Source organism: Rissa tridactyla, chromosome 1 (genome assembly GCF_028500815.1).
Source record: "Rissa tridactyla isolate bRisTri1 chromosome 1, bRisTri1.patW.cur.20221130, whole genome shotgun sequence".
In the NCBI taxonomy this organism is placed as follows: domain Eukaryota; kingdom Metazoa; phylum Chordata; class Aves; order Charadriiformes; family Laridae; genus Rissa; species Rissa tridactyla.
In genome coordinates this window covers 118,532,111-118,557,588 of record NC_071466.1, presented here as the reverse complement: position 1 = coordinate 118,557,588, position 25,478 = coordinate 118,532,111, and the positions used below count along the sequence as shown (strand labels likewise).

The window sequence follows — 25,478 nt, the reverse complement described above, 5'->3', positions numbered from 1 at the left end:
TTTTTCCTGTCTCGGTGACAGCCCACCACTTTTTTGAATGATGACGAGGAGCAGCTCTGCTCTTTTTTTTTGGCAAAAAAGATGATATTACTCAGATGTTAATTTTGCACTCTTTGCAGCCAACTGCTGATCCTTTTCATTTTCAGAAGAGAAGTGTGGTCAGCCTGCATGGGCTAAAACCAGCGAGCTAAGGTAAAAGACTTACTGCATCAGTAATTTGGTGACTGCTACTCTGAGGTCTTTTACTGTTCCATAAAAATAAGTGTCGAAGCATTGCGTATTCTGAAAAATGTCAGACAGAGCAGCGAAGCAGGAATTGAATTATACCATCAATGTAAGCATGGCACCGTTTGCAAAAGAGGAAGTGCAACTGGCAAGTTCTCTGTAAGGGGTTTCACTTTCCTCTTTCAAATAAATTTATAAAATTGAGTAAATGTGAAAATGGTTTTTAACCCCATCTTTCTTCATTTGCTTTTAAAACTGCAGCTGGTCCCTTTGCCAGCACTGAAGAAGAATGTTTGGTCTTTATTTGTGGGTTAGGTACAATCATGGCAATTCAAGCTTCCCACTGAACCCTCTCCTTCCCTATGCTTTGGAGTCCTTGCTTCTGTTGTGAGAGCAAAGCTGCCCACCAATCCCTGATCCTGCAGATTGCCTGAAGGGGAGCCACTGGTTTTAGCACAGATCCCTGCTTCTCTTACAGGCTACCTAGTGGAAACACCGCTCAGTCCCCACAGAATTGTCCCACGCCATCCCTGCTGTATCTTTTCATGGCAGCTGGAAAGCTCACTGAGTGGAGATGCCTGGATGCTGTGACACAGTCAGCTCTGGCTGTCACAGTCCCCCCATAGTTCACTGGTGATTTAATGTGCCAGAACACAGGAGGGCTAGTAAGGCTGCCTGATGGGGGAGTAATAATGTCTCACAGAGGGGACCCCTCGGTACAGCAATGTCATTACCTGTCCCAATGACATTTGCCGATTCTCCTGCTAGAGCCCGTGGACCCACTGTGGGCACCGGGTGAGAGAAGGTGAATGTTAGAGGCTCACAGAAAAGCAGTCAAGAGACTGAAGAGTTTCTCTGTGCGTGCTGTTTGGGTACTCACAAAGAGCTTTTCTTAAAAAGCAAGTATTTGAGCTACAGGTGGGGAGTGTCACTACAATGAGTTTCTTATGAAATCAAAATTGCAGAGAGTTTCCGCTCCTGTGGAAAACTGGAAAGCCAGAGGTGGCTTTGGGGATGAATTTGTATGTCCTGCTGGGACTGGTGCAAAACTGGCTCCAACAACGCTCAGCTAATAGTTTTGGTCATGACTCCCTCCCCCTTGCAATGAAAGCTATCATGACTCCATCTCACAGGACTGGTATCCCACCAGTTTTGTCACTGTCCATGATATGCTACTGGAAATGCTAGTCTGAAAGGGTACCAGTGCGGGTCAGATGCAGATACTGAAGGAGAAGTTCAGGTTTGGATTTGTGCACCTGGTTTGGCTGCTGGAAAGAGCAAAGGTCTATTAGCTGCCCTACAGTGGAGTGTTTTGGCTTAAACAGCACTTAAATACCAGCTGAATAACAGCAGAGATTTGTACTGCCCTACTCTCCTTCCCTTCTCTATGAATCCTCTGACTTGTCTGCTGTTGTAGGTGGGATGTTTTGGTCAAACGGAGCACCTTTTATCTGAGATGCAAGCCACATCCCTTGCAAGGCTGGAGTTTTCAGCAGCTATGAAATCAGGGACAGTTACCCAAGTTTTGGTACTGGTCCTGTGCACTTTCCACCCCCATTCTCATGCAGCTGCATCTAGACATGGTTTTGAGGCCAGTCCCTGACCCCCACGTCCCTCCCTTGGTTCTAAAGAGCTTCACAGGGCCAATTCCCTGCAGCCAGTTCTCACACCAGGCCATCGTGCCGGCCGCGTTCCCATACCCTGCGCTCGCACAAGCTCTGCAAATGTCCCCCGTGATGCTCTTGCTTTTTTGTTGTTGTTGTTGCTGCACATACAATCTACCTCAGCAAAAGCAAATATGGCAAAAATAATGACAAATATAACATGTCAGAGGCAGACACAATAAGGCATTCGAAGCTCAGGGCTAGTGCCTTGATTACACAAACAGGATCCAGAAATAGTGATCCTCAGCACCCAGCTCTCAACACTGCGCCACAAGAAGGCAGTTGTCAGTATGATAAATGAAAACAGGAGAGAGTCAGTGCTTTTGGGGTGCAATTTCATAAGGTCCTGTTTCTGGCAGAGGGACAGCTTATGTTTCCAGCTGCCCATTCTCCCTTGACCTTTCCTTTCCCCCTTCCCCCCTCCCTTGCACCAGTGTGAGTTTGTGGGGCTGTGCTGTAAACTGGATCACTGAAATGATCTGGGCTAAAAATATGTCCCTTAACTCTTTACAAGGCTATTTTTAACCCAGATCATTTCAGCAACCGAGTTCACAGCACAGCCTGACAAGCGCTTGCACTGCCGCAGCGGGAGGGGATGGAGGGGTGGCAGGGGCAGCCTGCAGCACAGGGCTGAGGGCTTCCCTTTAACCACTCTGGCCAGAGGATGAGGAAATTGCATCCTTATGCGTCCTCCTGTGCAGAGGGCTGATATGACAGAAAAACCATATTTTTGCATGCCTGCTGGTAAAGGCTGTTCTGGTCTGTGGCACCAGTGTTTCACCCTGCAATCTCTTCCCTCCAGCTTGAGACGCAGCTGAGTGCAGGCTGTGAACCCAGGGAGCGTCTGTAAGCCACCACGGGGAGCATGTTACTGGCAGCTGAGTGATTCGGAAGGTTTCTATTAAACATCCACAAAACCCCCACAAATACTGTGTCAGAGATCTCCAGAAGCCCCACTTCAAACAGCAGCAGCCACATGGCTGGCTGGGGAGAGGGTTTGCCTCGCTGTGTGTCAGAGGCAAAGCTCTACACCTGTAGGACCTGCTCAGCTAACGAAGGGATGTGGGACGCATCTGTGGGGAGGAAACTACTTAAGTCAAAATAAACCATCATCACACTCTGCCTGGAGGCCAGCAAGAAACTCTGGGAAGTAGTGCTGTGGTTTCCTTTGAAATTAAAGCGTCAGCCCTCGCCAAGGCACTGGATTTCAGAAGGTAATGGAGCCTCTTGCAGAGCTTCTCTTCCCTGCCTGGCTCAGGCCACTGAAGGCAAATGACATGCTCTCTGTGCAAAGCTTTCCCAGACGTGACACCTACCCTTCTCGTTTTTCAGTAAGATAGCTGCAGGATTTGAGGAGCCAGCCGGTCATAGGCCTTGTCTGCATGGGAAAGCTTATACCATGTGTGCTGGGTTAACTCAGCTCGTGTCGGGAGCGGTACAGCCTTAATCTGATAGAGCTGCCTGTTTTTCAGCATAACTGAACTCATTCTCAATCAGCTTGGCTGAAAAGAGCCGTTCTCAAACTTCTCAAGTACCTGTTTCTGACACAGAAAGCAGCATTTTGGGAATGACACGTTAAGCTGTAGTGGGGAAAGTGCCTCCTTCCAGGGCTCCCCAGGGACCGGAGGGGGGTGAATGTCTCCTACCCCTGCGGTGAGGTGCTGTAGCCTCTCTCCTGAAAAGATTCCCCTGCAGAGATGGGGTTTGATGTACTGAAGATGTCCTACTCGCTTGCAGACCGAGCAAGGGAGAAGTGATGACAGTACTAGCTCCTCCCATACTGCCCTGTTGATTTGGGGTGACCATTTCCACAGGCAAGAGCTACTCCCTTCTCCTTGCCCCATCTTCTATTTGACCATTGAGGCCAGCTGGAGGCAAAAGGCCATTGAATATTCACACAGTACATCATCTAAGGTACAGTTCCTGTCTATCTGGAGAGGACATGAATTTATGCTCTAGAGAATGCATCTTTAATTCACCTCATTACCAGCCAAACACCTGTGTGTCAGACCAGTCCTACTTTTTTTAAAGGTGACAATAATAATCAATAACGATACAAAACATAACGGTAATGTGTCTGCATGAATTGAAGTAATAAAATCTTTCCTTCAGTCAGGAGTATCTTTAGTACCTCTTCTAAAGGCAAGTGTCTAACAAGGCCAATCCACCAAACTATCCTTTTCTACCCCTAGGTTCATTTATTTTTCAAGGAAGATAACCTAAAGAAACCTGAAATGGGTCCCTGGGTGTGTGTCTTACCCTCAAAGCAGAAACAAAGAATGGACAAGTTTAGGTTCACCTCGACAAATCTGCCCCTCTTTTTGTCTTGTTCAAGGGCAGAAAATAGGTAACTGAATTTTCATTTTCAACCTCTTGTTACAGGCATCAGTTATTTTGGCTCTTGCTTTTTATAAGTGCAGATAAGATTAGATGGGCAGCGCATAAGGAACTCCTCTTTAAATGAAATAAAAATCGCTCAAGAATAGTTTTTAATTTGGATTGGACCCAAGTTACCAATGGAAAAATCTCCCTAATATGTAGTTTGTAGCTTCATTCAAAGCCATCTCTCTGCATCCGCCATTTACATGAATCCCAGTTTGCACCCTCCTGCCAGCATAAGCTGAACCGATTTGTTTGTCTGTGTCCATGTGAGTACATCAGTGGCAGCAGGATCATATTGAAAGGGGAACATTGTTCGGACTGGGAAGGGAGAGGTAAGTTAGCAGGGTATATTTAAAACACAAACTCCCCCAAAGGAGTAAACTGAGAGGCAAGAGGGTGGGAAAATACCTGAATCACAGCGTGAGGAACTGGGCAGCAAAATTCAGGAGAGGCTGCTACCCACAATCTGAGCCTGCTCATTCTCCTTGTGATCCACGAAAGCATCAACGCAGGCTGAGCACAGCTTGCCCAGGAAGTGGGTGGGCTCACACTCGCCTTGGCCCATTTTTTACATCCCTAGAAGGAAATCTCACGGTGCTTGTTCCGACTGGAGCTCAGCAGCATGCTGGGCCCCTGGCTCAAGAAGCAACACATCCCAAGATGTAAGCCCTGAATAAACAGACCTCTTCTTGCTACACTGACCCCTCTCCATCCCAGCGAAGCATCTTGCTTCCCATCTCTCTCTTTACCCTTCTTCACAAATCATTCTCACTGGAGACCTTCCAGCTCTCTGTTTCAGGAGGGATTTATGTGGTTTATTTATTCACTTGGCCTCTTATCTGGCAATGAAGCTGCTTCTTGTCTGGTTGTGGTAAATTTTAATTATTGGCAGAAGCCCCAGCTAGAAGTGGCTGCAGCTGTGGCTCTGTGATACCTTATAGCCAGTCCTGTCCATCATCATGTCAGCATAGCCCATAGCAGCCTGGGATGCAGGGCCAAGGCTCCTACCTGCACTTCCTACGATTGGTTATGGAACAGGAGTGATAATTACTGTGCTGCGCTCCACCAAAGCAAAAGCTGCCGTGTAAGCCGCTTCTGCACCTACCTCTGGTGGGGCTCAGCTAGCTCTGTAAACTTTGCATATCAGAGCTTTATCACAGTTACTTTCCAGGAGAGGACAAGGCCAGAATACCTTGCAGATCTTTCAGGTGTATTCTAATGCTGGAAAAGAAAATATTTTTCTGCTTCTCTCTTACTGTTGTGTTTTCTTTGATCAGCCTTTACCAGAAGCTGAAGACCTCCATTTCACATCCCAGATGAGAATTTTGTAAGCTTTAAGAATGGCAGCGTGCACAGATTCCTCATCCTTTTCCTCCACGCAGCCATCAGATGGCTGGGAAAAGAGGAATAACTGGCCTCAAACTGCCATGGGACCCTCGCTGCCAGGATGGAGGAGTGAAACACATCAGAAAGCTGAGTAAAGAAAGTAAGATTTCCATTTGAAAGATTCAAAGAGTATTCCAGGGCTGATATCAGGACACACAATCCGTCTGTGAAAGAGTATAAGCGTATGTTGAGATGTATAATAATGATGCCAACACGCACTGCAAAATGCTTGGCTGTTGTTTGCAGGGGCTGGCATTTTAAAGGTCGTGCAAACAGGTTTCTGGTTTGATGTCCAACAAAAGGAATTAGTGGTAAGCCTCTGTCTGCCTCACATGAGAGCGTGCACAACTGTGCAGAACCATTGCACTTCCAAGATCAAGCTTTTTCTACATTAAGGTCAAGCCTCAGCCAGTGCAGAGTGGTCTCCAAGTTCGGTTGATTCAATCTTCAATCTTGCAGCTCCAGGGAAAGCTGTCTGCAGCCTGTGGGAATATATTGGGAATGCTGGAGTTCGGGCTCCAGATTTCTGAACACTTTATGAACACAACGGGACCTCAGGTTAGGTTTGGGACCACTCTGAGCTCCTGGGCCCTGAAGATGGGCTTAAGACTCCTCTGACTTAGGCACACATCTCTTCTGCACGTGTCTCTATGTGGCTGTATATTCTGGTTTCCTTCAAACAAGGGAGCACTGACTAATTGAGAAATGTCAAAAACAAGTCAAAAAATGCTAGACACAAGTTTTGGAAACAGACAGAAGGAGGTAAGGACTTGTGATTACACATGCTACCTTCAAGGTAGTTAGTGTTGTTCAAGCACAATAATTTCTAGCAGCTTTCTTCGGTTCTAGTCTTGAAAACAGGAGCTCTCACAGCAGCCCTAACAAAGATTTGAGTAGAACTACTGAAATGTATGTTGCAGGAACAGAGATTTCAGGTCTCCTCTTAAAACTCTTTCTTTTTGTAACATTTTCAGTGGAGACCAAGCTTCTTGCCCGAGTGTAAATCACGGCTGGTCTGTCTCTCAAAGTCTGCAAGTAAGTTAACCATAAAAACAAGTCTAAGTACAACATCTCTCCTCAGAGTGGTACCCAAGTCAACGCTTGTCCCACCACAGATGAATGAACACCGGATGAGTGTGTGTCTGAACTCAACTGCAGGGCTGTTGCACGGCTGTAAGGAGAGTGATAAAGAGGAAGGAGCTCTGACTATAACACAGTGCAGAATAGTATGAAGAATGTGCACTTCAAAGGAGGGTTGCATGTTTGTTTTTAGGAGAAAGGGCAGGAAAATCCTTCTTTACATAAAATATGTAAAAATATGTAACATTTCCCTGAGTTTGCTTTAGGACAATGTTTTTCTCAAGACTTGCGGTGGTCTGGTCTTGATTTTCTCTTTCTGAGGGTTCCCTCGTGAACTGCTGCCATCTTGGCACTCAGGGTCAAGCACTGCCCGAAGGGTAACATGAGGATATTCCAGCTCAGCAACGATGAGCAGTTTTCATCCAGAAGACAGCAAGCAGCTCCCAAATGCAGTGCAGTAATTTCAAAACTACAGAGACTCAGACCTGCCAAATTTAAAGACTCGCAAAAGCAAGATTCAGGAATTGGTTGGAGGTGGGAGATACCTTGTAGCCAGAAACTAGTAAAGGGACAAAGTTTTTCAAGGGAAGGGGCACAGTCTTGAAATTGTTTGCTATAGTGTGAAGAAATGGTTCATGTACTCCCTCTCTTGCTTACTAAAAGTAGAAGGGAAACTCCTGCTGATTTTCCTTCTTTCAGTAGTTTGAGCTACCCATGCCTACATGTAAAAGGGCCTAGATAGTTAATGATGAGTGGAGTGGGGCTTTTCTCAAGAAAGCTTTGCTGCCTGTTTGAATCAGAAGCTTGCTCAGGGTCCTTCTCTGGTAGTTCCCTCCAAGTGACCTCAGAACTGCCTAGAGCTCCAGAACATCCAGACAAATGCTTATTGTGAACAAAACCCCACTCTAATCATACTGGGCATACTGGGCACTGTGTGGTGGCTGGAGTTAGGCGGTGTGGTTTAAGAGCATCACAAGTGCAAGTGCTTCTCCATCACCCCCGGCGATGCCGTGGCTGCCTCTGTCAGTAGAGGCAGCTGGTGCCGGGCGGGAGGAGACGGGCAGCAGAGAGCAGACGTGCAGGCGAGGAGCTGTGTCCTTCATGACAAAATTATAGGAGACATCTGTAGACATCAGGAAATTGGAAGCGGTAAATACACTATCTGCTTTCTGTTTCAGAGAGTGACTACAATGAAAATGAGATGACATAACCGTTATTTTAACCTCCCCTCTGAGAAGTCCCTCCCTTTGCTGTTGACGTATTTCTGCTAGCAAAGTGGGTGCAATGCAAATGTTACGAAGCATCGTTTTTCATGGTGGATGGTCTCCACATCTTCCAAAAGGCATCTCTTCTCAGCAAAGTAACTGCATGAAGTCTCAGTTTGACTTGATGAGGCGGGACTGCTGCTGCTGCCCTCACAGCCTTCTGGGCTCAAAGTGGAGAAAGCAGCCTCCTGTTTGCCTCCATGGAGTTCGTTAGTAACACGTCCTAACATCAACAGTTCATTCTGGAAAGGCCCTTATATAGGAAGGGTATGCCATCCACCTCGCACTAGTCTTTGGCTGGTGTTGAAAATTTCTGAGGCTGGATTTATGGCAAGTTTTTCTTTTCGTCGTGCCATGGTATGTAGCTCTCAGGAGCGCCTGGCCTGTGCTTGCTGGGCACTGCCTGGTGAGATTTGCAAAACCAGAAAATATCCCTGTGAAAGGTACAAGTGAGATCTTGAGTCTCCCTTTTAGTAATGACAATATTTGGCAATTGCCTAGTGCCTACATGTTTCCAGCACTGCACGGGCCGGTTCATTACAGCAGCAGTACTTCAAACCTTCACGGGAGGAGCCTCTGCTGAGAGGGCAATGTACGGGCTTGCGCAATTTAGCGCATGTGTAGCCACTGCTGCATACCCCACAGAATTGGTCCTGAGGGAAGCCAGGGTTTTATCTGTCAGGAGAGCACTCAGACCACCAGGCAGGTGTGTAAGCTCCCCTCTGGCCCAGCAAACCTTGAATTCTTTGCTATGTGTTGGCATGCCTTTAACAGGCAGGCTGGCAAGTGCTCACTCTAGCCTTGTCCGAAGCACCAGATTAAAAATCATTTCTTGCTAGATAGACTAAAGAGTTTGAAGCCCACACCCCCTGAGAACAGAACGGAGCGCAGGCCGCCCGCTTCCTGAGCAAGTGTCTTATCGTGTCTGTCAAAGGCTGCCAAGAACGGTTTGATCGAGTGCCATCGTTACCAAAAGAGGCAACGAACTGCAGCACCTGGTCTCAGCCGGGCAGCATGCCTGTGCCGGGGCAGCACGTACGTAACCTCAGCCTGTCCCCTATGGAGACGTGAGCAACTCTTGGCTCTGCTGTGCCCTGCGCAGGATAAGGCATCTGGCTGTTCAGTCACGACTTGCTGCTCAGGGAAGGCAGTGGCACACCCTTTAAAATGTAAATCAATTACCTTGTGTGTATGTATAGTGTTTTGGGAGTCCTTGACTGAGGTGATTGCAGAAACCTCCAGCAACACATGGGGGTCACAGTTTCTTTTTCCGTGAGAAGTGCTTTTTGTGAGATGCCTGATCCTGTTTGCTTGTGTCTACCATGCTCAGAGTGTTCTCCCAGGGAGAGGAGTGGAGAGGAGAGATAAGAATGTGGGGCATGGGGAATGCAATGGCGAAATGCCTAATTTCTAATGCCAGCTTGGTCTGGGCAGCAGACCACCCATGGACTGGTCAGGTGGGGCAATTCCAGGCTCATGCAGAAGCTGCATCCTGGGCACTGATTGAATTTTAATGTTAAGCAGGCAGATGCCTAGTGAAGCGAAGGAACCAGCAAAGTCATGCAATGGTTGCAAGGGGTTTTTCCAGGCGGAAGATGTGGATTGCAGTGTTCCAGTTCTGCATTAGTCCTGTAGTTGACCTAGGACACAATAACTTGCCCTCAGCTACTCAAAATCCAGCTTCCCAAATTCCACCTTGACACTTAGTCCTCCATGGCACACTGGTTCTCCACAACACACATGTCTGAGGATAGCTGCACTGTGACACAGAGCAGCCCAAGGAAACCTGTAGTAAGGGATCTGAGACTCACAGTCAGTGTTGCACGACTTCTCATGGTGGCATCAAACTGGATGCATTCGTTTGGTGCTGTGCTCACACCAAAGAGATCGTTAGCCCAGTCACAGCTCTGCATGAACATGCACCCAGGCCAAGTATCTGCATTTCACCTCTGTATCCGTGAGAAGTAGCCATCTGGATTTTGTGTGGTACAGGGGACTTTGGGCACATATTGACCGAGATGACCTGTTGCCTCAAAACTCTTCCTGACTAAGTCCTAAGGAAGTCCAGCACTCACGAAGGACTGATTTCCTCCCAGTGAACACTTTTCAATGGGTTTTCAGTCTGGTTTCTAAAGATTTTTTAAAATTTCATAATATCCAGCATGATCATAAGGGTGTCTTAAAGACACTTTGCTGGTGAGACAACAGATTTCACATCTCAGTCACATGCATCCCCTGTTTGTTCAGCTTACCCTTCCTGCCTGCAGCTGCAGGGCTGTACCCTAACAATTGTCTATGCACAGTAACCCGCGTAGGCTCAGCAGGCAGAGTCAGACCACCATTTCCCTAGACCACTAAGTCAACAATATAAGAGGAAGAAGAAGCTCAAAGATGTTCAAAGTAGTAACAACAGAACAACTGAAATGAGATTTAGTGCCAGAAGACAGACTATTCAAGAGGAAAGGTCCAAAAGATACCTGAAGGGCAAGGTGACTCCTATTGCAATGAGAAGACAGGAGGCGGGGATGAGAGGGAGGAAAGTGAAATAAAAGGCTGTTAAGCACCAGTGAGACCTGAGGCTATGGGGGAAAGAAGCTGTGCCATGTACGGTAAGAAGAGATCCCGATCATCAAGATCACTAGGTTTTTAAGACAGGTGACAACATTGCAGACAGTGAAGAGGAAAGGGGAGGAGGGCTAAGCGGAGAGGCAAAAATCTACATTGCTAACCAGGCCAGTTCCCTACAGAAGGAGAGACTGGCCTGGCTGAGAGAGCATGGAAAACAGATAAGCCTCATTAAGGAGTCCAATCAATTCAAGGAGGAACAGCCTCCGCCTTTCCTGTAAAAGGGCCATGCGTATGTAATTGCCTCATTATAAGTCCGACACAGCTGCTTGCAGACAGGCCAAGCAGCCAACATGGAAATAATTTCAGGCAGCAGGAAAAGGCTTGTGGATAAAGTTGATATCTGGCTGAATGCGGTCATACCCAGCCACACAAGTGGAGGAATAATGAAAGGCACAGAGGCTGTGCCCACACGAGCAGTATGGCGGCCTTTCTCTGGAGCCGCTCCTTGCAAGAGGGATTTTCTGTCACCTGAAACTGCACCAACTTCAAAAACTCATCCATGCTGGGTTTTAAGCCCAGACATACCCCACAGGGTTCTCCCGTCTGAGCGTTTGAGGTGTGCTGTTGCCTCCATTCATGACTTTGCCATGATGAGGGCAAGATGTGCCTCTTTAAAGGAGGCTGAGATATTTAAGAAGAAAAAAAAAAGAAATACAGCGAGATTCAAAAGCTGATAGTTTACTATGTGCCTGCTGCAGGTGGTGATGTATTTCAAACCTATCTAACTACTACCTGCACACTGCAAGCTGGATCTGAGCCATCAGTAACCTTAAGGACAGAGATACAAAAGCGCGACTAGTTTAACAAAGATCTCTGCAATCCCTCAGTTTGACTACACTAGAAGACTAGATTAATGTCTCCCCTCCCTTTTTGAAGTCCTAGGAATTTAGTGTCCTGCTATTTCCTTTGAGTTAATATATCTGTTTTAAAAATACTCTCTGTATTTATCTGTAACAGTTTCCAAAAATTACTTTTCATTTTTTTGCTCATTATAATGAGCCTTTGGCCTTAAAAGAACAATGTTGATGTTGCAAAGCTCTTCCCTTGCTCCAAGTGAATACCAGTGACACACTGCAGTCTTTTTCCATCAAGTTTACAGTAACTCTAAGTGGCTTTGGGGAAATACTTTGTGCCTCTACAACATGAGTACTTCCAGTGAGCCAGAATCCTGCAGCAGATACACTGAGCATTTCTGTTACTCAAGATTATGAAAATTTGGATTGGGATGCTGAAAACAAGGTCTGAAACGCCCTGTCAAATACAACCCTCAGCTCCTCTGTCCAAGAAGTTCACAGTGAAGGATGCTAGTGGGTTTTAACTTGGCAGCAGGATTTCAGCATCATCTGAGAGCCAATGCACCACTTTCCTAAATAATTGAAGATCCCCACTCTCTTTCAAGCAGCACCACTTTTCATTTCTCCAAACTTAAATTAGATGAACACATACACAGCTTTCAATTTAGTTCAGGAAGACCTCTGGCTTTTCTGGTGTGTCAGGCAGCATATATAGTCCTGTCATTAACTCCTTCTCTCCCTCTGATGGGAGCCCTCTGGCCACCAATGCTGTCTGAAAACTTGGCTGATACAACCAGACGTGAGCTATTGCAGATATCTAGAATAAAGATAATATATGTGAAAGACATGTGGGAGAAAGAAAGGGGTTATTTCTCAGAAATTATCCATTGAATAGGTAGGTTGAGGAGGTTGTGTTGTTTTAGGAATCCACCAACACTCCGGATGTGGAATAGCTTCTCTGGAGCCAAGGGCTGATCTCTACCTCTGGTAGAGTGATGCTGATGTCTTAATCCACAGCTGACAGCAGCTGTTACCAAGATGGCAGTCTGGCTGGGCTGGACTGTATTGTTTCCCATGTGTCTTTAGCTGCTTGTACAACCAGTATCTGGGATTTGTTCTTGGGATACTCACCCTACAAGCAAACGCTTCCATGGGTGGAGGGGTGAGATGGTAGTACTGAAGCAGAGCAGTGATGGCCACTGTGAGACACAGCCTGCTTACCTAATGCCCTGTTTGCACCAGCTGCTGGTACGGGGCTCTGTTCCCGGCCGGGGTTTTCCCCAGGATCCTTCTCAGCTTTCCAATGTTTCCCTCCCAGATGTCTGTTTTTCTTAATGGTCTGGGAAGTGTACACAGCCTGTCAACTTTCCCCAAATTAATTAGTGCCTCTCTGTGTGTACTTCCAGGCCTTGTTCTGGGGAGCTCCCAATGCTCCAGAAGAATGAAGGGTGAGCTAACAGAGGGACACCAACAAAATCTCTCAGGCTGGCCGCAGGGAGAGGGGAAGTAATGCAGTCTGTGGGGCAAGTGCATCCCATCTCATGTGAGCCCAGCCTCCTTGACTAAGGCACGGGGGAGAGAGATGGCCAGGAAGGCTGGGCACGCATGCATACTATTTGAGAGCAGGGAATAAAACGCATGAACCGTGGTTATCTGATACAGGCCTCTGAGATGAACAGCTTTCCCTTGGTTAAAACATGCCTTGCAGAAAATCATTATTTTAAACCACCTGAATCATAGTGTTGCTTTAAGCAACTGGCATAGCGCTGTAGTTGTAGGTATGATGCGAGGCTGCACCCTGCCCTCACCTCCAGACACAGAGATGCTTGGGCAGCTGTTATGAAGGAAATGGCTGAGCAAATGGAACAGCCCTTTTAGTAGGAAAGGCCTCAGCCCAATGAATCACCTTTTAACTGCTTTTCAGTTTAGCTTCTCCCTTGTTTGCCTCACGTGGGGTGAGGAAAAAACCCCTGCTTTTAGCAGACGTCTGGAATAAGATGGACTTCAACAGGAGGAGGCTCAGATGCAAGGTGTTTCAGGTGGGAGGAGGAAGGGATGGCTCTTGGACTGACAGTGTTTAATGAGGATGAACTTTGAGCAGGTGTATGTGCAGTCTGTGTTAATTATCTAATCTGAAGCTATTCAGAAGGTCAAATTGGAAACTGAAGTCACTGAACTGTGAAAGAAGGGACACAGAGAATGTGAGAAGCAGGGACAATTCAAAATACTTCAGTTAAATGCTTCAAGTAGGCTGTGATACCTCCCCATTTGAACTCAACACTAGAGACAGACTAGTTGTAGTCTGGGGGGGTTCAGCTCCTCTTCATTTATCATGCTGGGAACAGAAAATCAGAAGGGTAAATGAGCCTCCACAGAGCTCCCAACTGCTGCAGCTTCCAGGGCTCATCAGTTAGGACTGTGCTATCTTTGTAACACATTGCTATTAAATTAGGTCTACACTGGATACAGGCAGGTCAGAGAAGGAGGTTCATATTTATCTGAGCCAGGAATTTAGTCTGAAAAAATACGCAGATATGGAGCAGAGGAAAGTGATAGTAGGCACTCAGCTAGCAGCCAGCTTGAGGTGTGAATGCTAAGCTATATTCACAGAGATGTCTTTTTAGCTGGACTGTGGAGGGCTCAGTGGCCCCAGCAGCACTGAGGATCCAGGTCTGCAAGGCTGCTTCCTCAGCAGCTGCCCTCCCTTTGGCTCTGTCCGGAGTGTCCAGTTTTCAAAAGCTCTGAAAACCGGGCCCTACACTGGGCAAATGAATCCAGACAGAGCTGTGACTTGCAGTTACGTTTGAAAATGCTTGCCTGAATTTTCAGCCTGCTCTGGATCAGCTCTCATGATGCATTAGGAACTTAGCGATTTCCATAGGTAAATGACTCTACTATATATCCTAAGGAAAATGCACACAAGTAATTCTTGAGCCATAGTTTAGCCTTTGACATGGATTTTTTCTGTGGTCTGGGAAAGATAATTACCTCAGTTTCTGAGTTAACCTGCTTATAAAATTCTCCCAACAACTCTAAAGGAGAAACCCAATGTTTGCAAGAGCTTTGAAGTATCCTACCTATTTCAGTGCTCTATTTCTTTTTCCTGATGGCAGACTGAAACTCTTACATGTTCTTTCTGTGGCAAGAAGGGGCACTAAGTTCCTTCAACCTCAGGCACAGTTTCTCCAGGTTAAAGCTGGGCCACCGGAACCAGGTGTCCAGGAAGCGTGGGCTCAGTGCCTGCACACCACTTGCTCAGTGAGTAAATCAGCACTAGGAAGTTCTGCCCAGCATGTCACTGAATTCATGGACCTTAAAATGAAAAGTGTTTAGAAGAAAAATTATATTCAATTTACAAGAGAATGAGCCAGCAATTTTTGAGTTGCAGAGCCAGAGGCAGAAGAAATAAAGTATGACAGTGACGTTACTTGATAGCTTTTCTTTCCCATGGGCTACAAAACGAAAAGGCTTCCAGCTTTCTCCTTTGAGAATCTACAGACTAAACTGGTGCCCTGTACAAAGGCTTGAAGAGCTGCTGTAGATGATGCAGGCTTCAGTTTGCTGGATCAGAGTGTGGAGCTGCAGTGGGCGATGGACCCCATGAGACCGGACCTGGACTGTCACACTCCTGAGCAAAGCCCTGCAGGGCCTGGCACGGAGAACATCGCTGGCGGGTCACCCGCATCAGGTGCTTGAGGCCAGAACTGAGAGTATTGTGAGATGCCAGTGCCCAGGGCAGGAGGCTGGGGTGGGAGGGCAGAGTCAAGGAAGGTAAGTCCCGTGCTCAGCGCGTACAAAGGAGCAGGAGGAGAAGGGTCCGAGAAGAAATCGTTGGGTGGCTGTGGGCAAAGGCTTCTTGAGCTGTGCAGAGCAGGACTTGATATTACATGAGATCAGAAGTCCTGATATAAGTGGAAAAGACAACTTTGCATTGAGCTCAGAGATGAAAGAGAAAGTACTAAGGCTGTTTTCTTTTTGTATGGGTGACCTGTCTGACTTGTTACCTTTATGTCTCCTGTCACCTCATGCTCCAGTGTGTTCATCAATCCACCCCTTTTCTTCCATTCTGTCCTCTTTACAGACACCTGCTGTCTAGAGGACCGGTGTGCATGCCTGTGTTTGTTTGCATGGACAGCCCTTCTGCCTCTAACTGGGAATGAATACCTGGAAACTGGGAATGAAAACACTGGGTTTTCATGAGGGGACAGTGTTGACAATTCTGTGCACTTTGTAAAGACTAAGTGGGAAACCGAATTATACTGTGCATATTTCACAAGTTAAACACATGCTCGCTGCAAGGGCCCAAGGGGTGAAATTCCTAGGAAACCTGGCACACAAGCTCAAGTGTGTGTATATGAAAACAGGACCTGTTCCATCTGAACTTACAACAGGGAAACATGGCACTCAGCAGAAAGGTATTTCAAGATGATTGACTTGAATAACCCACGATTGCTGTTGCAGTACACAGTTTTAAAGGATAAAGAGCCCTATTCTTGAAACAGGAAAAAAGAATACAAAGAAAATTGCTTTTGTGTTTTACACAGGCAATAAAAGAACAGTTCCCAGACTTTTGTAGATACGATGCCAATTTATTTTGACTTGTTTCCCATAGGCAGAAGTTTTCAGGGCTTGAACAATGTGGTGTAGCAGGAGGGAATCATAAACATTTTTAGGACCTGATGCTGAATAGCCACTAGCTTCTGCTGGCAGCCCCACACGTGGAAGAACTGCAGAAACAGTATGGTCCTGCCCCTGTGGTGGCCCTATCAATAGTATTGCTTGAATGCAATAGAAGATCGTTCCTGCCATTATCTTTCTAATGTTCTGTCCAGTCTATTTTTGAATCTCTCATGGGAAAGAGGTTTCCACTACATTTGCTTTACACTACACTATTACAAGCCCTGATAGACCTCACTGCTAGCAGTCCTTCCTGCTATTCGTTGAGATACACATCTTCCCTTCAATTGGATCTCATTATTCCAGGTGTACTGCTTTTCTGATGCTCTGTTTCCTCTGTGTTAAAAGTTTTAGTCTACTGTCCTCTGCCTCACTGCAGAGCCACACTGACTGATTTAACTCCATTCCTCTGCAACAGTTCTCCCTCTCCTTTGCATTTTTGTGTCTTTCTCTGAACAGCAAGTCGTTGGTCTGCATCCTTTAGATACCGAGGCTTTCCAAATTGCACACATTAATTCTGTATGCTTGAAAAGGAGTGATATTTATGTGAGCCATAAATTTCTCACCTTAAGAAGCAGCATGTAGCTTAGTTCAGCAATAGAACATGAGGGAAAGGTATAATATTTTGTGAAATACTTCAAGATGCTTAGAAGAGCACCACTGCATGCCATAGCTACCAACTTGTACGAAAGCACAATCTGAGCTGTGGTCTGATCATGCTGAGAGCACGCATTTGAGAAGCTTGAGGTGAACAGTGGCTTTGTTGAAGTTGGCAGTGGTAAATCAATATGCTTTGCAGATTGGCCACTACTCATCCACGCTGACCAAAACACTGTGTGCATCTTGTTACGAAGGGTAAACAAATTTATTTGTGTAAGGACATTTGTTTGCAAAAACCAGCTTTCCACCTTGCTGTCTGTTGTGTGGATTTTGAGCTCTTTTAAAATTTGATGCTTAAGAACAAAAGGAAAAGGGCATGCATCTATACCTGCTGCCAATCTGGCAAGTGAGGTCTGGGTCTTTGCTTTTAGAATTTGGTCTGATGTCTTTTTTTCTTTCTAACAGGTGAAAACTTCATTTGGCACTAATGGGGCAGATAAGCCTCATCCTTGTCAGTACATTACTGGGACCCATATACTGGCGATAAGATATCATAAAGATATGCCTCAGACTTGATGTTAACGTAAAAGCGTTTCTGGCATAAGACTCATAGCTGGATACATTGTGGCTTGGCTGAAGTACGACTTAAATCCATGCCTACGCAAGACTCCATAAGAACTAATTGCCCCATGCCTCTGACAATTACTAGGTGTGAAGCAACTGTGCAGTGAGTGTGCAATAATAACTCCTCCTTACACAACAGATCTCCTGCCTCTAGACCAAATCCATCCTTATGCACGCCGTGCTGCAAACTGCTAGAGGCATATAACTGTCTGTAAGTCACCAAGACAAGGTGTGTCTCTGCAGCATTACAGCACCTACAGGTAGCCAGAAGGCTTCACCAGTAAAATAGACAGGTCCTCCAAACAGGTTCTTTTGCTGCTGGGTACAGCTGCCATCTCAGGTCCCAAACTCAAGCTGCAGAGTTGCTGTTTTAGGAAAAGGAGCAGCCACCTCTCTCCCACTGTTAACCAACCACTGGGAAACAGGAAAACCACCCCTAGTTTGTATGGGCTTGGTCATTTCCATGACAAAAACCAGCAGAGTTTCCTAGCAGCACCTGTTGATAAAGCAATGCTGACGTTTTCCCCTGTTCTTCAGATAAGCACATCCTGGGAATGTATGAGAGAAGGTATGCATAATATGCTGCTCAACAGTAACATGTCCTGCCAGTTAGACTGTGGAATACAGGGAAAAAAATGCTTTTCCAGACTACTATCACCATGACCTGGAATATTCAGACGCCCAAAGGTTAAAATGGGAGAACACGGGTTCAGAAGAATCATCCCTTCTCCAGTGATGTGGAAAAAGCCTTAATTCTGCAAACCATTTACTCTGGGGTCACTGCTAGGTACAAGTAAGGGTCACAGCACCACCCATGGGGTTTAGTTTTGTTCTTTTCTGTCCTTCAAGAGGGGGACTTCATCCCTTTGCTGGGATGTGGAAGTCTGGCAAACCTGATCCTTTCCAGCTCTGCTGCAGACATGCTATTTACTGTCAGGCAGCTCCTAAATCTGCCCAGACCTGAGTAGTAAAATGGGGTCATATGGTACCTCTCCTAATATATTTAAATATTCTTCCCTTTATCTGCTCAGACACTCTGCATGAATGTGTCATTTTGATGAGTTTGGGAGGAAACACTGAAAATAAGCGTATTTGAGGTTAGAATGTTCTGTTAGGCAGAAGGAGTGGAAAAGAAATGTTTTAACTTCTGGAATGAAAACCAAGCAGCAGAGCTTCCTGAGAAAGGGAAATTGTTTCCTGGAAGAGCTAACCATGGTGTAATGCCCGCTCTTAATCTCGGCTCCACAGCTGCAAGGGTGGGCAGAGACCTCGTTCAGCCCGGCTCACCTCTGCGTGGCATACTGTCTTGCTGCTCTGAGGACCATAATGGTTACAAATTTCAGCCCCCTTGTCTGCACAGCACCGTTTCCTCCATCCCCTCCATTTCAGTCCTCTTGGGCGACAGGTGATATATCCTTAGTGCAGTTTTTCTAGAGACAGGGTAAGTGCCTCTGCTAAAAGACAACTGTCCTGTAGGTTGGACAAGGGCATCATTCCCCATGGCTCCTGGAAGGATGCAGCAACTGGGATACTAGACCTGGAAATGTGCTCAGTCACAATGACTGTCTGACTACAGCCAGTGGTGACTTCTGACCTCACCTGTTGAGGGAGAGGACATGTTTGAACGCTTAGAGGTTTCTGCAGACTCCCACTGAGATGAGAAACAGAGGACGCAGAGGAATTTTCTCCACGTTCCTCTGCTGCTCGCTAGAGGAGTGGGGCAGGACCCAAGGCCTCTTTGTGGTATCCTCACTTGACACAGGAGGGAGCCCTACTGAAAAGAGCAGTGGCCCCATCACTCCCCAGATGTCCCAGATGCGGACATTTGGTGGTGTAGGGAGAGCACAGGGCCTGGGGCTGAAGCCATGTCTGGTAGGTTTCCCATAAGGGAAGTGGCTAAGTGAGCAGAGAACTGCTCTTAGCCCTGGAAAAGCTTTCCGTCTCCTATGCCAGTGTAGCAACAGGCAAAATGAAGATCTAGCAGGAGCTAGCTGTAGAAAAGAGACATGGGAAGGGAGATGTCACAGAGAGAAATGAAATCTGTTGGTAGACACAAAGAAGAGGGGAGCCTTCCCAAAATAAACCCAGTTCATGCACCGTCACAGCTTAGGGAACCCGTTGCACTATAGGGAGTCACCAAAGTGAAACTCAGCCTTGGATTGTTTCGCCTTGCTATGCAAGCAAAGTTCAAATGTCTCCATGCTCCCAAGCTCCTACAGAGAGGCTGGGAAGAGGAATGCCATGACTGCTGTTCAATATGGGCTGCAGAAAGCCACAAGCACTTTCAGTGGATGCCTTAACCCACTACATCTTCAGCAAAGTTTGGTACAGCTATGGGAATTAGAGAGCTTGGACCAACTCTGAAGGTGTAAAGTAACAAACCAGAACAATAATTTCTGATACTTTTTGTACCGTGAGTGCAAATAATATTTAGTGGCTGCTTTTTCGCAAGTGGCTTAGCTTTCATCAGTGTCAGCTTTACACATTTTTGATATGAACTCCTCATGTTAACAGTCTGTGATATAAGCTCAATGATTTCAAGTTTCTTTCATCAGTTGTACCACTGGAAAGAAAACTGATTCTCAAATCTATCTTGCATCAAGAAGTTGGTCTTCAAAAAAAAAAAAACAAAAACAAAAACAACAAAAAAAACACAAAAGAACCCCAAAACCCTGAAGATGAGCAGACTCACAAAATTACATGAACTGCAAGAATAGAGTTTTACTGGCTTTTTCTCCCTCTTCGGGATCTTAAATCGTTACAGTTACTGCTTTCAATGTGGCACATTCCTGACAGCAGAATGTCTAAGACTGTAGGTACTTGCCCCTAAGGAGCAGCAAAACCGCACTGACCACTCTAAGAAAGCGATCCCAATTATCTTGCTTCTGTGGGTGTTTCAAAAATAGGGTCTTCCTGCCAGAGACGTGATGGAAATCAGCTGGCTGGGTCAGCCCTCTGCCCTTTTTTCCCTAATGCTGGTAATCCCCATGTGTCCCACTAGAGCAAAGAGCCTGCCAGTTATGCCAGCAGGAAAGCACAGAGCAGCTCTGCCCACCACTGATGAAGCAAATGGGGAAATGACGGATTTTTTTGTTCCTGTTGCACAGGACCATTAAATCTGTGTTTTAAAGCAAAAGACTGTGGCATGTCTCTAGGTGCCACTCAAGCTGCCTGTGAAAAGCTCTCAGGAAGAAACAGAGCAGAGAACTGGCAGGTGGGAACTCAAGTCTTTGCTCTTGGCTCTATTTTGGTCTAGTATCTTCTTACCTTTGGGACATTAACCACCTTTTTGGAGGGTTGGGGCAGAGAGGGAAGACCAACTGCACTACTTAAAAAATGTCTTGGGAGTTGAGACGTTTTAAAAATTAGAATAGATGCAGCAACCTACAGATGATCAGAAAATAAAGTAACATGGGGAAAGAGTGGGAAATAGAGGTAAAGCAACAGAATCAAGAGCCAGAAAGTCTTAAATACTTTAGAGAAGCTTCCTGTCCGTTAGACCTGCCGTATGTGTCACATGTGTCTCCCAGCAGGAAATGGCAGGTCTGTCCCTTTCTACTCTGAAACACCGCTGCGGCAGACAACAGAAAATACTTGAGGGGTGCAGTCCTCTGCGTGTGGAGAGGAGAGGGGGTGGGGGAGAGTGTCCTCAACATGACAAAATACCTGCTTCAGCCCTTAGTCTTTGCTCCATATGTGGCTCACTGTGCACAGCAGTTACAACAACTCCTCTTCCCCTCCAGACACCCCAGGATACTATATAGCGAAAAAGAATAAAACAAGCATTAACAGTTACTGATCCAGCCTGTGTCAAACCTAAAGACCCTTACAAAGCTACACATTTGTGGTGCCACATGTGGTCTGTGCTGAGCTGATTTGATCACTGCTTGGTCCTTCTCCACGCCAAAATCTGTTCAGATAGTTTGTTGAGGCCGTTTCTTGTGATGAGCACGCCTGATCTTTACCCTCGCCTGTAGGGCAGGCCAGCACAGATAACAAGGACTGCGATGTTAGCACCTGGGCATTATCAAAACCGCCCAGCTGAGCTACGCGCTGGAAATCTTCAAAGAAAAATTGTAGTGGTGCCTCAGGCACACTGTTCCCTGCCTTTGCTGCGTGTCCCCTGCTGTTGGGGCTGCACCGACACAGGCAACGCTTCTCTGGGAAAGTAATGTACAGTGTTTAGTAAGATCTGTGTTTAGTTGAAAGAAATACCAGAAGTTCTCTTTCGTCATTTGAGGTTTTGCCAGTGTTGTAATCGCCTTTCTATCTCCTGTGCCCCTCCTAAAAATAAATATTTTTTTCCTCTGCCACTTAAAAAACTTTGAAAATCTAGTGAATCCGGGCTGACACGAGGGAAGCAGGCAGCATCGCTCCCATTTCATATGAATGGGAAAAGACGCAAAGGGAGGTGAACTGCCTTGCCCAAGAGGGTGCTATGCAGGAGAAGGCTTGGACTTAAACGCCAAGAAAGCCTGACTCCTGCTTCTACACCCCAGTCCACCAGCCATGTGCCCACCCAGAGACAAGAGCTCCGACTCTCCTGCGGCACAGGACATCCAGCATGGAGAAAGGTGCAGGAAACCCTCCAGGGATGTGCTAGCCATTTACCTCGCCAAAGCAACCGTTCTGGGGTGCTCTTTCCTGAACCAAAATGCCCTATCAATAATGAAAGTGAGACCACACGATGCACGTGGAACAGGGGGACACAGCGCTTGGGGTCCAAATCACAGCTGCTGCTGCATGGGTTGGGTAGGAATCAACCCCAAGGAGCCCGCTAATCCTGTATGGTTTGTTCACTTCTCCTGATGTCCTCATTTTTACTGAATTTTTAAAACCTCCTTTCAAAATGATACCTTTTAAAATGTAACTCTCCATCCCACCTCAGAGACTGAAAAAATAAATAGCAGTCCTTCCTTATTTCCCTGTCACAGATGTAATTTCTCCCCATACCGCCCCCCTACTTTCCAAATCTGGACTAAAACCCGCAAAATATTCTGAGGTGCATGGCAGGGGCTGGGGTGGGGGGAAAGAGACACTTATCTGAACCTCAGCGAAAAGATATTTTGAGCTGCCTTTAGTGAGAAATTGCCTTGCAAGGTGGAGCTAATGCGGATCGAGGAGCCAGTCGCAAGCTAGTGGAAATAAAAGTTTTCTTTACCTCCATGTCGTGCGAGAGAGGTGTCCTCGGGGCAGTCTTGCTTCCCCACCCCTTTCCCTCTTATCTGTGGGAAAACTTCAGCCGAGCCAGGGCAAAACCGTGCCGCTGTGGAGGGTATGTAATATCCCAGCTCCTGCTCAGCTTGAAAACTGAGAGAGCCCAGTGAGTGGCCCTGCACGACGAACAAGGAAGAAGGGCGGGTGGGTGAGAGGAAGGGAGGGAGGGGAGAGGAGGGGGAGGCAAGGCAATCAGGGTTTAAATTTAGACACAAATCTAAACAGATACTGTCCTTCCCGGAGTGCTGGGCTCCTGAGACAACAAGCAGCAAACTCTGCTGCTGTGCCCAAACTTGGGGACACCACATGTGCATTTTGTCCCTTCCTTTCTTTCTCCCCTTCGTATTTTCTATCATCTTATCTTTATTTCCCCCCGCCCCCCGCCTCCCCATTTTGCCTCTATTTCTCTCCATCGCTTGCAGCTGCTCCGCCGGTGTCTCTGCCTGGATCTCTCCCCTGTCCATGCTTCCCTCTCCAAGTCTGCAGAGTGTCTTCCGTGTTGTTTATTTGTGAGGAGGATCTTTTTTCCCTCTAACTGCAGCTTCCTTTCTCTCTTCCTTTACACTTTTATGTAATTTCAGTCAGCAGCGGACTGTCTTTAGAGTGGTTAGAGAGGCAGAAGAGGAGCAAAGCAAGGGTGATTATTGCGTTTGAACAGAATTTAAGGTTTCGGTGTCCTGCTGTGTGGCTGGAACTCCCAGGGATGACACTAGTATCAGCAGTGATTCCCCAACGAGAGATCAGGGCTGTGCTGTGAAGAGCGCCGCACCAATGTGGGCACGAGCAGAGGGTCCCCATGCAAAGCAGGACTGGCTCTTTCCACCCTGAACTCGTGTCTCACACTACCAGGTCAGAACATGCAGGATGTTCTTCTCTGCCTTCACAGGGAAGGACAGACTTGTGCACTGGAAGTGAGAAGCTTCCGTGGTGGTAGAAAAACTCAGATGGGAAAAAATAAGCCTCGGGAATGTTTTGCTGTGGTTTCCCTTTCCATTCAGATCGCAGTGCTGAAAACTAGACATCTCTTTTAGCAACTGCTTGCATATGCTCCTTCTCAAGAATTTCAGTCCCCACCTCTTGAGAGCAGGGTGGTGCAGAGGAATTTGGAAACACTCCCTTTATCCTCTGCTGGCTTCCTTGCCTTGCATGCAGCTGCAAAGTGACACAATGTCATGTCGTCATTTTGGGATGATACCTCAGGGGCAGAACAGGGTTAAAGCATCTTTTCTGAAAGGGATGCATACTTTTCCTTCGCAGTGTTTCACAAGTCCCTGCTGGCTACAGCAGAAAACACTCCAGAATTGATTTAAATGTGACCATCAGAATATCTCAGATTATTGTTACCGATAAATCATCTCGACATAGTTGTTCTTACAGTATGGTTAACTGTTGCTGTACTGCATGCTGTAGGACTCCTGTGGAATTAGCAGATTTAAATCATGATCTCATTAGCTCCAAAACTCAATGTAGTGGTTACTCGGTCCTTAGCCAAAAGAATGATAGGCTGAGTTGCTGCAATCTGGAGACTGGGCAAGAGGACTAATTAATCTTCTATGGCTGAAACACTGGATTAGTTGAAACCCCCCTGCTGTAAGCAACCAGAAGATGCTGCAGCTATGATGTAAGAAAATAGATTAAAAAATCTAAAAGGTATATAAAAATGAAATGCCTTCTTGATTGGAAACGATATTAGATTCTTAAAGTCCTGTCAACGGTGCACTAAGAGAGGGGATAGGAACTGAAGTGAGAAGCAGGGTGAGTCAGGGAGGGCAGGATGCTTTGGCTGCCCATGCTTTGACTGCTGTCCGGACAGAAGGCGGGTTTCATGCTCAGGGATTTCACTGTGGGCATCGGCCACAAGTGTCATTTTCAAGATGTCTGCCACGTAACGGACCATCAAAATCACATACCTCCAATGGTTGCTTCATGCTGCTCAGGGTCTATTTCAGTATTTTCTTTCTGCTTTCAGGGGTTGTACTCTGCGGAGGAAACTGTTTGCTTAGGTCTACAGAAAAGGAAACTGCTAGGCAGAGATAGTATCACTTTACCCGTACTAATAAAGCAAAGGTAGTTGCAGCTGCCCCACCACAATTCTTCACTCTATTTATTTCGGCTCCCAAGTATCTTCCCGCAAGGCAAATCTTTTCTGCCAGCAGGATTCCCAAATGCCATCGCTCTGAGCATGGTACACAGTACTCAGTTTATTAATGTTAAATCTTTCTTCCTGAAGGAGCAAGGAGAGAACACACAGAAATATGGTGTATGTTTTCCTCCAGACAGGAAGGCAGGAGGTGTGGATTTGCTCTAGACTGTCTTGTTTCTGGACTGAAAAACACTAGAAGATCTGAAACAAACAACTGACATACTTTAACTGCAAGAACTTTGTGACAAACATTATTAAGGGAGGTTATATTGAGGAACTGGGTGTTTTACATGATGTGTACATGCAAGTATGAATGTGAGGTATTTTTGAGTATGACTCTCTGCATCTCTGTGTCTATCTCTGTTTACGGACCTTCTGGGATATAGCAGTGTCTATGAGACTAACTTCTTCGTATATGCAAAGGAAGTTTTTACATCTGTTCTGCTCAGGAGGAAATAAACGCAGCCATCTCAACTGCCATTAAAGCAGACTCTAGGGGGAAATTTCATCTGAGTGAGAAAATGTTGCGGTTTTGGACCCCTGGATTTTGGAGCTTCCCAGCTGATTCTTTTCAATACGTGTGAGGCCAGAACTGCAAGTTCGCTTCAGGCCAGATGAGTGCTGCTCCTGCTAACAGGCAGCATGTGGGGGAGAGGTGCAAGGAAATCCTTTATCCTGGCATGCCTGCAAAAGAGGTAGCATAACTAGTTCTGCCATGCTCCAAAACGCCATGTGTAGCATTTGCTGGCCTCTTGCATTTTGGCTATGAAGTACGGACAATGGGGCCTCTACA

At 46.4% G+C, this 25,478-nt stretch overlaps 1 protein-coding gene across 1 annotated transcript in view; it reads right to left on the bottom strand.

Annotated features, from left to right (window-relative positions):
• RCSD1 (RCSD domain containing 1) overlaps positions 1 to 22,676 on the bottom strand; it is a 34,744-nt gene extending 12,068 nt beyond the window's left edge. The window contains exon 1 of the mRNA XM_054222886.1: positions 22,487 to 22,676. Within this exon, the coding sequence (XP_054078861.1) occupies positions 22,487 to 22,492 (6 nt within the window). The 5' untranslated portion in view covers positions 22,493 to 22,676. The remainder of the gene's footprint in view (positions 1 to 22,486) is intronic.
• Positions 22,677 to 25,478: the final 2,802 nt, after the last annotated feature.